The 15,416-nt window shown below is 36.4% G+C and overlaps 2 protein-coding genes across 5 annotated transcripts; one reads left to right on the top strand and one right to left on the bottom strand.

Moving 5' to 3' along the window:
- The first annotated feature begins 324 nt into the window (after positions 1-324).
- LOC110615186 lies at positions 325-9,711 on the top strand. 4 transcript variants are annotated; one of them, XM_043956701.1, is made up of 14 exons: positions 325-1,013; positions 1,201-1,287; positions 2,005-2,114; positions 3,926-3,976; positions 4,396-4,567; positions 4,841-5,158; positions 5,244-5,447; positions 6,221-6,694; positions 6,814-7,023; positions 7,321-7,509; positions 7,892-8,055; positions 8,180-8,332; positions 8,436-8,514; positions 9,576-9,711. In XM_043956701.1, the coding sequence occupies exons 1-14, from the start codon at positions 576-578 to the stop codon at positions 9,597-9,599; spliced, it is 2,673 nt and encodes an 890-aa protein (XP_043812636.1). In that variant the 5' UTR covers positions 325-575; the 3' UTR covers positions 9,600-9,711. The 4 variants fall into 4 exon arrangements, with proteins under 4 accessions (XP_043812636.1, XP_021612628.1, XP_043812635.1 ...); XM_021756936.2 differs by lacking the exon at positions 9,576-9,711 and adding an exon at positions 8,922-9,533 and having other exon boundaries at positions 329-1,013; XM_043956700.1 differs by lacking the exons at positions 4,841-5,158; positions 9,576-9,711 and adding an exon at positions 8,922-9,533 and having other exon boundaries at positions 329-1,013.
- LOC110615187 (basic endochitinase) lies at positions 9,536-10,521 on the bottom strand. Its single transcript, XM_021756937.2, has one exon. It carries the CDS (start codon positions 10,508-10,510, stop codon positions 9,614-9,616), a length of 897 nt encoding a protein of 298 aa, XP_021612629.2. The 5' UTR covers positions 10,511-10,521; the 3' UTR covers positions 9,536-9,613.
- Between the last annotated feature and the right edge of the window lie 4,895 nt (positions 10,522-15,416).

The raw sequence follows: 15,416 nt of genomic DNA, 5'->3' as shown, positions 1-15,416 counted from the left end.
TGATTTTAAACAATAAATTTTTTTAATGATTATAGTTAATATTTTATATCTATTTTGATCAAAGTCACGTATTGTATTTATATGTATTTTTTTAATTAATTTTCAATAATAAAAAAGTCAAATTTTATATTTTTCATTATTATAATAGCGTGTAATTTCCCCTGGAAAAAAAATTCTTTCAGATTTTTGGTAGTAAAAACTAAAAATGAAGAAATGTCATGATTTTTAATCTTTTAGTGCAACATATGAGGGTTAAAAAAGGTCAAAAAGATAAAGATAAAATTTTTATTTTAATTAAATTTGGAAAAAGACAGTCGCTTGGACAATTACATACGCAAGATCCCGAATTTCTAGTTTAGCTCAAAATCATGTTTTGACAGTGCGGGGACTTCTTCTCATTCTGCTCTCTCCTTCTGTTAGTCGACTTAATAGCCATCTTGAATTTACCATCTAGTTTTCCTTTTCACTTCGATTGAGACATCTTGAAGGGGATACTGTATTCGTGGGGCTGTTTTCTCTTTTCTCGTTATCTGCATGTTATTGTACTCATTTTGGAGCTAATTGATGGGACTCTAATGGGTTCTCTGGAGTCTGCGCTTACGTTGAAGAGGGATAGTCTTCTTCGCTCTGCTTCAGCTGGTAGAAGCGAGAGATATCCCTTTTTGCTGAGACCCAGATCGAGATTTTCCCGTTTCTTGCTTTCCAAGAAGCTTGATTACCTCCAATGGATTTGCATGGTGGCAGTGTTTCTCTTCTTTGTGGTTATTTTCCAGATGTTTTTGCCTGGTTCTGTGATAGAGAAATCACAGGATTCGATAAAACTGCTGGACATGGTATCTGGGGATTTGTTGTATTTGAAGCAGATGGGCAGCTTTGATTTTGGAGAAGACATCAAATTCGAGCCTTTAAAGCTTATGGAGAAATTTGAAAAGGAAGCTAGAGAGGTCAATGTGTCATCTACTTTCAATATAACACAGCATCGTTTCGGGTATAGGAAACCCCAGCTCGCATTGGTCAGTACTTAGTAATCAATTGTTGTCACTAACTTACCATTATCGAATTTTAATCTTGTTTACTTGTTGAGTGGCTTTATATGTTAAAGGTTATGCTATGTTTTGCGACTTATGTATGGTTTTCCTTTATCAGTGTTGGTTTCTTTCCCTTGAAACTCTTTTATTTGAATGTATTTATCTTGTGTAGGTGTTTGCCGATCTGTTGGCGGATCCACAGCAGCTGCTGATGGTGACTGTTGCAACCGCATTGCAGGAGATTGGCTATACAATCCAGGTTCTCTCTCTCTCTCTCTCTCTGCTTTAACTCAGACTGATTCTCTCGAATGCCTTCCATTAGAATGATAAATTTGTCTGCTTACTTATGTTCTTAGATTGGAGCAATTTCTGGCAAGAAGGGATTTACTAAAATCAACTTGGTAATTATTTTCTAATGGAGGTTGAATTTTGTATGACAAAGTAATTAGAGGTCTTCGGAACAATAGGTAGTTTTTAATATTTTCTTTAAAAAGAATATTCTTAAAATCTCACACAATGGAGACAGAGAGAATGTTGAAGATGGATATGGGCAATGTTTGTTGTTGGGAAATTTTTTGGTCATAAATAGGAGTGTAACTTGTCATTATTACTTTGGGGAGTATGAAACTGTTATTGATTATATGAGTTACATAGGTTCAGAGAAGTATAGATGAATTGAGTGTTTGAGAAAAATGTCTTCTTGAATTACATAAATTTTTTAAAAGTAACTTCTTGTTTGTTTGAACGAATAATGTCTTAGCTTAATTTTAAACTTTTCATATACCTATGATAGTATGATTGTCTTACTTCGGCTGATACTACATGCATACTGACTAAACGAGTTCTTTCAACAAAGAACACTTATGAATTCTTAAGAAACTAGTTAATATATTCGTAATCTATCTTTACAAGAAATTAATTAATATATTTGTAATCTATATTAACATCAAACTTATAGTAATTTCTTCTTTCACAGGTTTTTTCAGTTGAAGATGGTCCTGCACATGCTATATGGACGAGCATAGGAGTCCCAGTCTCCATTTCCCCGACCAACAACAGCATGGAGATTGCTGTTGATTGGCTAATGTATGAAGTTTTGCTGCTATCGTTTATAATATATTGAACTTTTCAGCAGTATTATTATTAATATTTAACAGAAATCTTTAAAGGAAACAGTTCAAAAGTTTCTAATTTGTCATGTTTTCTCATAGAAATCTTCAAAAAGAATCTGTTTGAAAATTTCTTAAGCTAGTAGGTGCAATGTTTGGTAAATTTTGAAACTATTACATGTGATATAGTGGTCACTACTGTTTACTGTTTAGGTTGGAGCAATCTGGTTAGGGTTGAGCAAACTTCAGTTATTACCAAAAAGCCGAACCATTCTCATAAATTTTTAGGGGTCTTTTTGGGTTTGATTTCAGTTATTATTTTTGAAGAAATTCTGTTTTCCGATCCAGTTAGTTCAGTAGAAAAAATAAATAATAAACTAAACTAACCAACTGAATTTTAATATCCATGACCATTTCTGTTGTTTTTAAGGTTCACATATACTGTTTTATACCTCTAAAATCTCCTAATACCTCTTCTCATTTTCATTGCATATATTTCTCGCTTTCAGCTCATGATCTAGCAACATTTGTCACTCAAGCTTGGCTCCACTTCTTTTTACTTCTTCACTTCATTTATTATTTTCCTCCCTCGTTTGAATAGAAAGAGATGCCTTGCTAGCTTAATGCCATAGCTCATTGCTCAGTGCCCACTAACTGATGCCGTCTTCCTTGTTCAAATCTCTAGTACACTCTTGATTCTTAACTTAGCCTCTTTCAAATCTGTCGAGTAGCCATCCTCCTCAATTCCTTTCATCGTGGTGATATAGCATTGTTTATCAATCCTCGGCCCCTTAGTAGTTTCTTCTGTTCTCTCCCAGTGCAATGGTGCAAACACCATGTGGCAGAGGCAAGTAGCTAGCTACTAACTATGCCATGCTACTTCCACCAGGGACAACAACCTTGAGATCCTCTAATGAGATCAATAGGTGCATCCACACTGTCTTTTTTTTTAATTAATGTCTTTGATCTATAGCCAAATAAATAAATAAAGGATTGCATGTTGGGTTTTCTTAACATTTTGATTTTATTGATCATGCTTGATTGTTGTTTTGAGCTTATTGTTGATGTCTGATGGTTGCTGACTTGCTGGGTTTTGATTTTTAAACATTGAGGTTTTTTTTTTCATTTTATTTTCATATGGCTTTGTGAATCATCATTTGATTTTTATCTTATTTTTGTAATGGGAAATCTATAGTTTGTAAAATTGCTTCTGCTATTTGTAATGAAAAATCTGGGATTCATTTTCACAATCTGGTATTATATGTTCATTGCAAAAATATTGATAGGTTTGTGTAAACTTGCAGTGAAGGAAGTCAGGAACTGAACCGAGCCAAAACATTTTGTTTCAGTCAGTTTGGTCATGACTTTAATTATGGTTCAATTTGGTTTTCCAGTTATTCCAATTTGGTTAGTTGCTAAACCAACCGATTGGTCAGCCCTAAATCCCACCACATCAATTGAATTCCTTGATTCTTATTGTTTTTGAAACTTTTTGAGATATGCTTTTCCAGGAGAAAACCTTTGTTTAGATATTTTTCAATGCCTGGATCATCAAAACTACCTAGTTTTGATGCTTTTGAATGCGGCGTATGGCTGAATTATTTTTAGTGCAGGTTACATGTTGATTAATGTAAATGCTTTGGAAAATTTGATGTGTGACAATGAAGTTGATTTTGTTTCCGTTTGGGTTAGCTTGTCATTTGTTTCTCAAATTATTGAGATGGGTATATTTTATTTGATTTAAATGATCTTTTGGGTCACATCAAATTTTGATGATTTGTTTTGCAGTTTTGATGGCATACTTGTGAACTCATTGGAAGCCAAGGTTGCATTGTCTTGGTAAGATATATTATAATTATGTTCTATCTTTTGTTCAAATTTTCTCTCATCCAAATACTTTTCTTCTATCCCTTTTTCTGCTGCTCCTGTTGTAGAAATTATTGTTGAGGTTTTCTGGGAAGAAGATTTTACGTCTTCATTTTTGTAGTTATTTTAGTTATTTGTTTGATAGTCCTATATGATTATGCTTTAATTGTATGACAAAAAATCTGCTTATGTCTTGCACTTAAAAACTTTAACAACTTGTGAGGATTAAGTACAAGGCTGTTATCCGATGTTACAACTTATATGGGTGGGAATAAATTGTTCACTCTATTTTGTTTGGAACACTACGAGAATTGAAACTATCATAGTTTAGTTGATTTGTGGGTGATCTGACTTTCCAAGTTATTAACTTGAATGATTTCACTTTTTTATAGTTTTATGCAGGAGCCTTTCAAGTCCATACCTCTTATATGGACCATACATGAAAGAATACTTGCTGTTCGTTCAAGACAGTACACTGCGAATGGGCAAATAGCGCTTGTGAATGACTGGAAAAGATATTTCAACCGTGCTACAGTAGTGGTCTTCCCAAATTATTTCCTGCCGGTAATTGTTTACTATGAAGTTTCTCACCTTGTGGACATCACTTAACTTTCCTTGGTCTTAATTTCTATGATTTTTTCTTTTTCAATCAGCAAAGAATGCCCAAGTCACAGCATGTTGATAGAATGTAACTCTATAAGGCTCACTTTTATTAAATAATATATTCAACATTTTGCAATCCAGATTTTTATTATATGACTATATTAGAGCTGATGCTTTTAGCATTCCTACTGAAGTCCATATTTATCTCCAGTGGTTTAATTTCTAAAACTACAGATGATGTACTCTGCATTTGATGCTGGAAACCATTATGTTATTCCGGGTTCTCCTGCTCCAGTATGGGAAGCGAATGCTATGGCAGCATTATACAAAGATAATGTGCGTGTGAAAATGGGTTATGGACCTGATTATGTTGTCATTGCAATTGTAGGAAGCCAATTTCTGTACAGGGGTTTGTGGCTGGAGCATGCACTTGTTTTGCAGGCTTTATTACCACTTTTCTCTAACTTCCCATTTAGCGATAATACAAATTTTCATCTCAAAATCGTTGTTTTAACTGGGAATTCAACCAGTAATTACAGTCTGGCTGTTGAGGTATGATCTATATAATGCCTGCTGATCTTGGTTTACTGTTTCTGCAAACGGATGCTGAGATTCTATGATCTCCTTTTCTCCTCAGGCAATTGCTGTTAATTTGCGTTATCCAAGAGGTGCTGTAAAGCATATAGCTATTGATAGGGATGCTGACAATGAGCTAAATGCAGCTGACATTGTGGTATATGGGTCCTTCCATGAGGAGCAATCTTTTCCAGAAATTTTGTTAAAAGCCATGTGCATTGGAAAGCCTATCATAGCCCCAGATCTCTATATGATTAGGAAACATGTATGTTTCTAATTGCTTGTTTCTCTTGTGCTTCATGCACCAGAAGTATTTACAAAGTACATAAATTTAAATCTGGATAATTTGTAAGATGAAATGCAAAGTTAGCTGACTTAACAAGCCTTTGCCATAGTACATGGAAGAGTGGCAAATATTTGCATTTCAGCTTTTGTATTCAGAGGTTTCAATATCCAGTCTTCTATGTCAAGAAAAGCCACACTGCTTTTGTTCATAATTTTATGCTTCTTTTTTTTCTGATCTTCCTCTAGCCCATGTTGTACATTTGATCCAGATTCCCCATTATTTGTGCAACAGCTTCTTATGCACTTTGTTCTTTTCTTTTCCTTCCTAGCCCTGCTACTGGTCCAACTAATTTCCTTGTGAAAGATTTCCTCATTTCTTTCTGATCATATCAGGCATTAGATTTGTAAGTGGTGTATCTCACAATCATATTAGATGTAGAAAACTGTTGAAACTTAGCCCTCTTCATCAGAAGTGTGTGATATACGGTGTTCAATTTTGTTGATTTAATATTTAACTATCCTCTGCATACCTTCTTGGCTATCTAACATGTCTATTCTTTTTGGTAAAAGAAAATTTTGGAGAGGGCTTATTTAAAATGTCAGTGTTAATTTTGATAATCTAGAAACCATTATAATCAGTTCTTAACCATGAAAAAATAGTATGTATCAAAGTATGCAGTCTTTTTTTTATTTTTTTATTTTTTTCTTTGTGTGTGCTAAGCAATGTACTGACTGTATTAACAATAAAATTAGGTTGATGACAGGGTCAATGGTTTTCTTTTTCCTAAGGAGAATATCGGGGTTCTTACCGAGATTGTAATGCAAGTTATTTCAAATGGAAAATTATCCCCTTTAGCTTCCAATGTTGCTTCACTAGGAAAAGGTGCTGCTAAAAACCTGATGGTTGCAGAAACCCTTGAAGGTTATGCTTCTCTGCTTGGAAAAGTTATCAAATTCCCATCAGAAGTTTCTCTTCCTAAAGCTTTTGTGCAAATTCCTTCCAAATTGAAAGAAGAATGGCGCTGGCATCTATTTGGACCATTTTTCAATTTGACATATGGAGATAGAACTTTGAGAAGTTCCAGATTCTTAGACAAGGTCGAGGAGCAGTGGAACCACAGCTATGGTTCTATAACTTCTAATGATGAATCATTCTCATATGAAATTTGGAAAGAAGAGAAAGAAAATGAGATCCTTAATGTAAGAAAGAGAAGAGAGGAAGAAGAGGTGAGAAATTGTTGTACGCAACATGCATTGTGTAAATATTGGGCTGAATAAATGTTCTTGTTCTTTTCTGTCTGACTATATCATTGGAGAAAATTCATATCCTTCTGAATATTATGCAGCTCAAAGATCGAAGTGATCAACCTCATGGTACATGGGAGGAAGTATATCGAGGTGCCAAAAGGGCTGATAGATCTAGAAATGATTTACATGAAAGGGATGAAGGGGAACTTGAGAGGACAGGCCAGCCATTGTGCATTTATGAACCATACTTTGGGCAAGGAACCTGGTCTTTCCTTCACCTTAGTTCACTGTATCGTGGAGTAGGGTTGGTGAGTTTGCGCCTTCTGATATTTATTTTTAACCAGCTGTTCATATTACTTTTATTTTGTGGGAGATGGATTCTGGAGGACAATTCATTTGCCATTAATGCCTCAACTTCTATATTGATTGACTTGATAATTATCCTTTATCTAGGAGATGATTTTGGCTGGTCAATATTTGCTCCTTACCTTCATCTTCTTGCTTTTAAGGAACATATATTATTAATTTCTTATGGAATTCTAGTATCTTCTTTTCTTAAATGTATCTTTAGCCATATGATTTTAATATACTGAATATGGTTACAGTCCACAAAAGGTAGAAGACCTGGGACTGATGATGTTGATGGACCCTCTCGTCTACCACTTCTTAGCAATCCATACTATAGGGACATCCTTGGTGAATATGGAGCTTTTTTTGCTATTGCAAATCGAATTGACCGTATTCACAAGAATGCTTGGATAGGGTTTCAGTCTTGGAGGGCAACAGCAAGGAAGGTAGAGTATAGTGTTTTGTATCTCTCCTGTGTTCTCATTTGTTTCTACTTTTTGGGCCCTTCAGATTGTGTTTGTAAAATGTCTGTCAGCTTCTGGACAATTTCAGCAAGTACTGTGAGACCATGATTTTCTTTTTTCTATTACCTTAATTTTGGATGAGCAGTTCTGACGTGGGCAATTATGTTATTTATGGTTGTTATGGATTTTATATAGATGAAAAGAAATTCAAAATTGCCAAGTTGTTGAAACCCTTGAATCTGTTCCTTTCTATATTTTCCAGCATTAGTGGTCTGGAATGAAAGGAAATGCATGTCAAATCTCTATTTTATACCTGGTTGTTTTCCTTTTCACACCTTCATTTTTAATTGGTGGATGTAAGCAGGCATCTTTATCTCGGACTGCTGAAAAGGCATTATTAGATGCTATTCAAACACGACGGCATGAGGATACACTCTACTTTTGGGTACGCATGGACATGGATCCAAGAAATCAGTTGCAACAAGATTTTTGGTCATTTTGTGATGCTATTAATGCTGGAAATTGCAAGTAAGAGCTCTGCCGTCTGTTGCATATTCTGTTATGCAAATCTGACCAATTGTGCTCAACTTATCCTATTTCTCCTTTCTCATTTAGAATTCTGGCTGATTTCTTCTTCTATGGCTGATTGAAGGTCAGCATTTTCTGAGGCATTTAGGAATATGTATGGTGTTGAGCAAAATTTGGATTATTTACCACCTATGCCCGGTGATGGGGATACATGGTCTGTCATGCTGAGTTGGGCTTTGCCAACGAGGTCCTTCCTGGAGTTTGTGATGTTCTCAAGGTGATAAATTATTGTTGGCTTACTAACTGAGAATTAAAAGTTTTTCCACTCTTTCGATGGTTTTGTCGGAAAATTTATCACACTTGCATTGTCGTGGATGCAGAATGTTTGTCGATGCATTGGATGCTCATATGTATGATGCGCACCACCAGAGTGGTCATTGTTATCTGAGTTTATCGAAGGTAAATTTATTTTTCTCCATATGATTAGATTTTGTGTTCTTACCAGAAGTAGTGTTCTGTCCTTTTTTGAAATTTGCTTGTGAACTCGAGTGGAGATCAAGAGAGTTAATCTTGTATATTTTCCAGTCTAATGACAGACCTTAGTTTTGAATTATGCTAAGAGTTGATATTAGAAATTTTTTGATAAGTAGACTTGCCTTGTGATTAAGTGGACTATGAATTTTGGGACAATTTATCATTCTCATCAAAATGCCAAAGAAAACGTCTCTACCATCGCAGAGTCAATGGTGTGGATCAAAGTTATTTTCTTTATATTTTTCAAATGACCCTTAAAGTGAACCTTGCCAGTAACAAGTGGAGCTGCAGTAAGTGGTGAAATAGAATTGTTTTCTATTTTGGATTTGCAGGATAAGCATTGCTACTCACGAGTTCTTGAGCTGCTCATAAACGTCTGGGCATACCACAGTGCGAGGCACATGGTGTATATAAACCCTGAGACTGGCTTGATGCAAGAGCAGCACAAAATGAAGAGCAGGAGAGGCAAAATGTGGGTCAAATGGTTTTCATACACCACCCTAAAGAGCATGGATGAAGACTTGGCTGAAGAGGCAGATTCTGACCACCCTAAGAGAAGATGGTTGTGGCCGTCAACGGGAGAGGTCATCTGGCAAGGCGTGTTTGAGAAAGAAAGGAATCTTCGAAATCGACAGAAAGAGAAGAAGAAGCAACAGAGCAAGGACAAACTCAGCAGGATGAGGAGAAAACGCCACCAAAAGGTAATAGGGAAGTATGTAAAGCCCCCACCAGAGGATATAGATAATTCAAACTCAACAACATTAACGTCAGTGTTTTTGTAGAATTAAATTTGTTTCTTTTTGCAGTTGGGCAGCCTTTGAATTGGTAGTGTTAATTTGATAATTCTTTCATTGTTAATTTCCCCTCATCAGTTCTTATTTTGTATGCGAGGGGTTTGTAACTAACTGCATCCTTATATGTATACTACCTTTCTTGTTCTTTGAGATTCTTCAATTTTAACTCATATTATTCATTGCTCATTTCAGACAAGATTTTATCACTCGTCATAATTTTGAGGTTTCTCTCAAACGCTGCTGATGATCTTTGAACTATATCTGTTCTTGTCATCGAGGTATTTGTTCCAGAGCATTATACCCCCGTACTTGGCGGATCCCCTCACAAAAGGTAGCACTTGTGATATCACCACATTTGGCAGCAGATAACCGCTGCCGGCAGCTGCGGGAGAAGCCGGTAGTCCAACAAAGAACTTACTTGCAGGAACAGAAGACGTCCATTTGTTCCATGAATCTTTGAAGCCCTTAGGACTATTTGATTTATACTCGCACTGGGGATTGTTGTAAAATTGGATCCAAACATAGTCAAAAAGACCAGTGGAAAGGGCATTATCCAGATAGTAATCAGGAAAAGGGCACTGTGGTGCCGCTGCTAAGTATACTTTCTTGCCTCCTTGGCTGAGCTCGGAAAGTCTGGTGGCTAACGCAACGTAGTGACGGTCACCACCCTCGATGTCAAAATCTATTCCATCCAATACGGCATCGCCTAGTGGCCTTGAGTTGGAGCTCCCACTAAGAAAATTGTTCCATAAGTAGTCAGCGATGCCCCTGGCCTCATCATCCGAGGACAATGAGTAGCTAATAGAACCACCACCAATTGATAGCATCACCTTGATGCCTTTGTTTTGACAATTTTTGACGTCTCTGCTTATTCCTTGGCAGCCATTTAAGGCAGCGTTACAATGGCCAGCTAAGTTGAGTTGAGGCTTCTGGCCTTTCCCAAAAACTGAGAGGAAGGCTACGTTTACTATGCCGTATTTTCCTGAGTTGCATGTGCTAGTTAGTGTTCCTTCCCTGCCATCTTGGCCCCAGTAAACCACTATGCTTCCTGCTTTGGATTCAAAAGTCAAAGCTAGCAGGATAACGAAAAAGAGAACTGCAGCTTCTGCAGAAAATTTAGTACCCATTATCAAGTGTCGAGCCATATGGTCTTTCTTCAGTAGCAACCTATTTATAGAGGTGAAAATCAATGGCAACAATCTTCTTCAATCAAATGTTCAAAGTTATTAGTGGAAGACTCTGATTATTAAGCCCAAAGTCATGAATTGGTGGTGAAAGCACAAAATTTCCACATTGACGATTGAGCTCCTGGTGTAGAAATCTTGTGAATTGTTTGATAAGCCAATTAGATGACGAGTGAGTTTTTTCTTTATACGAAACAGTGGTCAAGCACTAATTTTGATGGGAAAACAATGAGTAACACTTTTATTTTTCATATTTAATATAATTAATATGTTTATCATAAATGAAATTTTTTATTTTTATTATTACAATTTATATGATTTTTTAATTTTTTTTATTGATACTTTTAGTATGTGATGTTTTAATTTTTTATAATTTTTAAATATAATATATTAATTATAATAAAATAAATTTTTTAACATATATATTTTATTCCATTTAAAAAAAAACATATATATTTTATTTTTATTTTTAATAATAAATAAATTTTAAAAAAAATTATAACCAACATTATTAATTAATTGATACTATATATTTTCTAACTCTTATATGAATAATAACAAACATATAAGATATTACTAAGTGTACAATTAACTTTATATAATTATATTATATGGTATAAATTTATATTTTTTATACATTTTTAATTTTATTTTTATATGAAATAATAATTAATATATATGTTAAATATAATTTATTATTTTTATCATCTATTAATGTATGACTTCTTTATTTCCTATTTTTTATATAATAAATATAATTTATTCTCTTAATTGTTACTAACCTTTTAATTTTTTGCTTTTTTTAATATAATATATTATTGATATTGTAATAAAAATTTTATTAAATTTTATTATTAAAAATTATTATATTTTTATTTTAATAATAAATATAATGTTAAAAATATATTTATAAAAATTAGTACCTAATTTATAAAAAGATGTTTATATATATATATATATATATATATATATATATATATATATATATATATATAGTCTATAACAAAATATTATGTAAAATATTTACTATCCCACAATAGTGTTAGCTTATTAATTTGATAATTTTTTAAAATTATAATTAATATAATCTAATTAATAAATATTATATATTTTTATTTATTTAATATAAATAATTATATAAAATAATATATATAATCAATTAAAATTATTATAAAAAATATTAATTATAATAAACTATAAAACAATTAAAGAATTAATAGAATGGATTACATAAAATATTATAAATTAAAATTTTATTCAATTTAAATAATTTATAAAAATAATTAAATAAATAATTAAAGTATAATAAAAATAAAATAGTGTTTCTAATACTAAATTAAAATTATTAAACTTGAATTATTATAATTTATTATATTAATAATGTGATAATTTTAGTCTGTTCATTCTTTATAATAATATAATTTTTATAAGTCTATTCTATATAAAATCTATAAATGCAATCTCTATTTAAAATATAAAATAAGATATTATCGTCTATTTTCCATCAATTAGTTTTATATTTTAAATCTAAATATAAAAGAAAAAGTATTTTATTTTTCTTAATAAGCAGAATAAATTTATATAAAAAATATTAGTTTATAAAATAATTTTATATTATTTTATATAATAATTTTATAAAATATTTTAATATCGTATAACAGGTCTAGCACCAATAAATTAAAAGCTAATATGGTTGTAGAAATAGGACTGGCGCATGAAAGGCAAGCTCTAATGGGCTGGCCGGCGATGGATTAATTGGGTTGGCTGAGTGATAACGACACCCACTTGATCCATTTAAATTTGTGAGTCCAAGATTTGTGTTAAAGAACACGGCTCAAGCGTCAAGGCAATTCTTCCTTACATCAAGTGAAGGGTAAATGGATGAGGTTTAATAATTTTTGTGAGCTGTATTATAATTGAATATATTGATTTTATATAAATTAAAATTTTATATATTTGCAAAAACTAATTAATTTAAAAATATTTTAATAAAAAAAAAATTACTTCATGTTTATTATTGATGATCTGAGATCCAGAAGATAGGGTTTTTATAAGGGTTGTCTAAGCTTAGTCTGAGAGGAGAATACCCCTCTCCTTTTATTCTTTTCCTTCGTCTGTCAGTGACGTGTAACTGCCTCACTGCCATTGGGCCATCTGTCTCTGCCATACTGATACGGTTGTACGAGAGTATCAGATCTCTGCTTTATGCGTAACGGCCATTTAATTCTCCCCTGGCACGCATGCGAATGGACCTACCAAGCGAACGCTGGCCACCTTCTTTCCTCCAGGCTGGGCAGGAAGATGAGATCAGGACTGAGCCCATGGAGGATCTGATCTTAGGGCCGAAAGGACTGGACCGGCCTGATTGAGAGATCTAGATGGAGCCCGGTCTCAAGGATGAGCGGGCTGGACCTGATTCATTCAGGAGGCTTAGAAGCCTTCAGATCATGGGCTGTCATCATGGGCCTGACCTTAGAACGGGGTGGAGAAATCCAGCGGTCATCAATTTCCCCCTTTTCCTTCTCATCAGTTATTGTACGAATGATGAGGGGGTAAATATCGAGAGTTATAATGACCGCGCCGCCCAAGGACAGTTTCATCAGAACATCTTTTCGCCTCATTGCTGTTTCAAATTTTCAAATTCTCTTTGTCTTCTCCGAACTTTTGCTCTCCTCCGCTTCTCTGTTCGTCTTGCTTGCTTTGTTCATCCGCTCTAATCGTTTTTCAGGTACGCTTCTCTTTTTACCATGGAAGGCCCAAAGCTTCTTGAAGTCTTTAATCTAGAGTCTTGTATCACCCCTTCTACTCTGACAAACTTCTTTTCTCGAAAATATTTGGACACCCCCCTCTACCATATTCGAGCTCCTTACCAGAATGAGAGGATCGTTCTTCCCGATCCTCCTCCTTCCGGTTTGATAGATCCCTAGAAAGATCTTAGCCTAGTCTTTTTCGTTAAACAGAGAGACTACGGTCTAACTTTTCCTTTTACTCCTTTCTTCACCAAGGTCTTCCAGTACTTCGGGATAACCCCCCGGATGTTGTCTCCCAACTCCATTTTATTTATGTGTTCTTTCGAGTCTATCTGTCTGAGCTGGGGTTTCATGCCCCCAGCGCGTCTGTTTGTGACCTTTTTCCGTCTTGTCCGGGCAAGTCAGTGCTTCTACTACTTTGCCCCTGTGGTGGATTGTCCATTTTCACGGGCTATAAAGATTCCATAAAGGACTGGGTAGAGGGCTTTGTAGTGGTGGAGTTGAAGAAAGACTCCGGTTTGTCATGGGAGGTAGAACTCGACTGGGAAGATGTCTCGTTGGGTTGCAACGACCTGCCCCAGCTGAGCCTTACCGAGCAGGTCGGATTCATTCGACTGACTTCTGTCGAAAAGAAGTATGATGTCGAGAAGTGCATGTTTGCGTCCAATCTCCGGGATATCCAGGACGCGGGTACTATACTTTGTTTAATTGTTTTGTCTACTTTTGTGATTCTTATTGAGTGTTGTTCTAATTTGTCTGGGTTTTGGATCTTTGCAGCCTCCAACGTGAAAATGGACCAGATCAAGCCTCCAAAGAACTTTACACTCTCCCGGGAGAGCATGAACGCTGCTCTGGACGCCCTCCTGACCGGGCGATCCGTGGGAGAAATGGCTCAGAGGGTGGCAGAAGTTATTTCCTCTAGATCGGCCAGCCAGCCTTCTGCCCCAGCTTCTACCCAAGCTCCCAAGCCGAGCTCCCGAGGTACCAGGTCTTCAAGGGCACCCAGCCGCAGCAGGTCAAGCTCGGCCCCTCAATCTTCTCAAGCCCCCAGGTCCCGGCGGGCTCCTGCTGAGGGGGCGAAGAAGGCACCGAAGGTTACAGTCAAGCCGGTCGGAGGCACCGAGCTGGTGAGGACGGACCCCATTCTTCCTTTTGAGGAGGTTCCTGTGGGGGGATTAGAGACCTCCACAACTGAGGAGGGGGTTCCCGGGATGGAGATTATCCCGGCTGACGATAGGGCTGCCGAGGGCGAGGCGAGGGTCATCCCTATGGATGAGGGTGCTCAGGGAGTCGCTACTGAGGGCACTCCTGTCATCGAGAGCACCCTTACGGAGAGGGCTGGGTCTGAGCCCGTAGATGAGGTCCTTCCTCAAGAGAAGTCGTCGATTGCCCTCGAGGGCATTGCAAAGGGGGCGGGGAGCAAGCGTCCTCCTCCCTCTGACCCTCCTGTCCCCATTCCTAAGAAATCCCGGGCCTCCAGACGTACTGCCTCAGCTTTGCCTCCGCTAGAGAAGAAGAAGACTCCGGTGGTGCCTCTGCTATCTGCCCCAGATAATGATATTTTGAACGCAGAGGACATCACTCATCAGTCCCCGGCGAGCGTGGTCGTAGAAATAATCCGGGAGCGGATGTTTGGAGGGGTCGCGGAGGCTTCGGATCCTCGCCTGCTGGCTCTCACTGGCCTCTTGGCCAGCTCTACTCAAGAGCAGGTGGCCTTCCGGGCTCGGTCCAGAGAGCAGCTTGGGGATACAGCTAGGGAGATGCTCTTGATGGTAATTCACGCTTATCCCTTTTCTATTTTTAATTTTCTTTTACCTTTCTTTATCTTCTAAGTTCATTTATTTTCTCTTTTGCCAGGCAATGGGCGTTTTCATGGAGATAGATGCCCGAGATCGCGCTCTCAGGGACTCCGTAGACTGCCGTATCGAGGAGGAGCGTCTCGAGGAGAACTTGTCGGCGACTAGCGATGCCCGGAGCAATCTTGCGGTTGCACAAGAGCACTCCAAGTCCCTCCAGGTGGAGCTATCTACTGCGCTGGAGGCCCTCAAGAGGGCTAATGGGAGGGCAGCTGCGGCGGAGATTCGACGAGATGAGGCATT

The sequence above is a fragment of the Manihot esculenta genome, chromosome 5 (genome assembly GCF_001659605.2).
Source record: "Manihot esculenta cultivar AM560-2 chromosome 5, M.esculenta_v8, whole genome shotgun sequence".
NCBI classification, from domain to species: domain Eukaryota; kingdom Viridiplantae; phylum Streptophyta; class Magnoliopsida; order Malpighiales; family Euphorbiaceae; genus Manihot; species Manihot esculenta.
Note: the sequence above shows the minus strand (reverse complement) of the source record. Positions and strands in the feature narration are given on the sequence as shown.

What these genes read in the sequence shown, in the direction of transcription:
- LOC110615187 (XM_021756937.2), bottom strand. Translation starts at nt 10,510, where the DNA reads ATGGGTACTAAATTTTCTGCAGAAGCTGCAGTTCTCTTTTTCGTTATC.
- LOC110615186 (XM_021756936.2), top strand. Translation starts at nt 576, where the DNA reads ATGGGTTCTCTGGAGTCTGCGCTTACGTTGAAGAGGGATAGTCTTCTT. An exon ending in TCCCAAATTATTTCCTGCCG is followed by an intron (nt 4,568 to 4,840) that starts GTAATTGTTTAC and finishes CTAAAACTACAG; the next exon opens with ATGATGTACTCTGCATTTGA. An exon ending in GTTATCTGAGTTTATCGAAG is followed by an intron (nt 8,515 to 8,921) that starts GTAAATTTATTT and finishes TTGGATTTGCAG; the next exon opens with GATAAGCATTGCTACTCACG.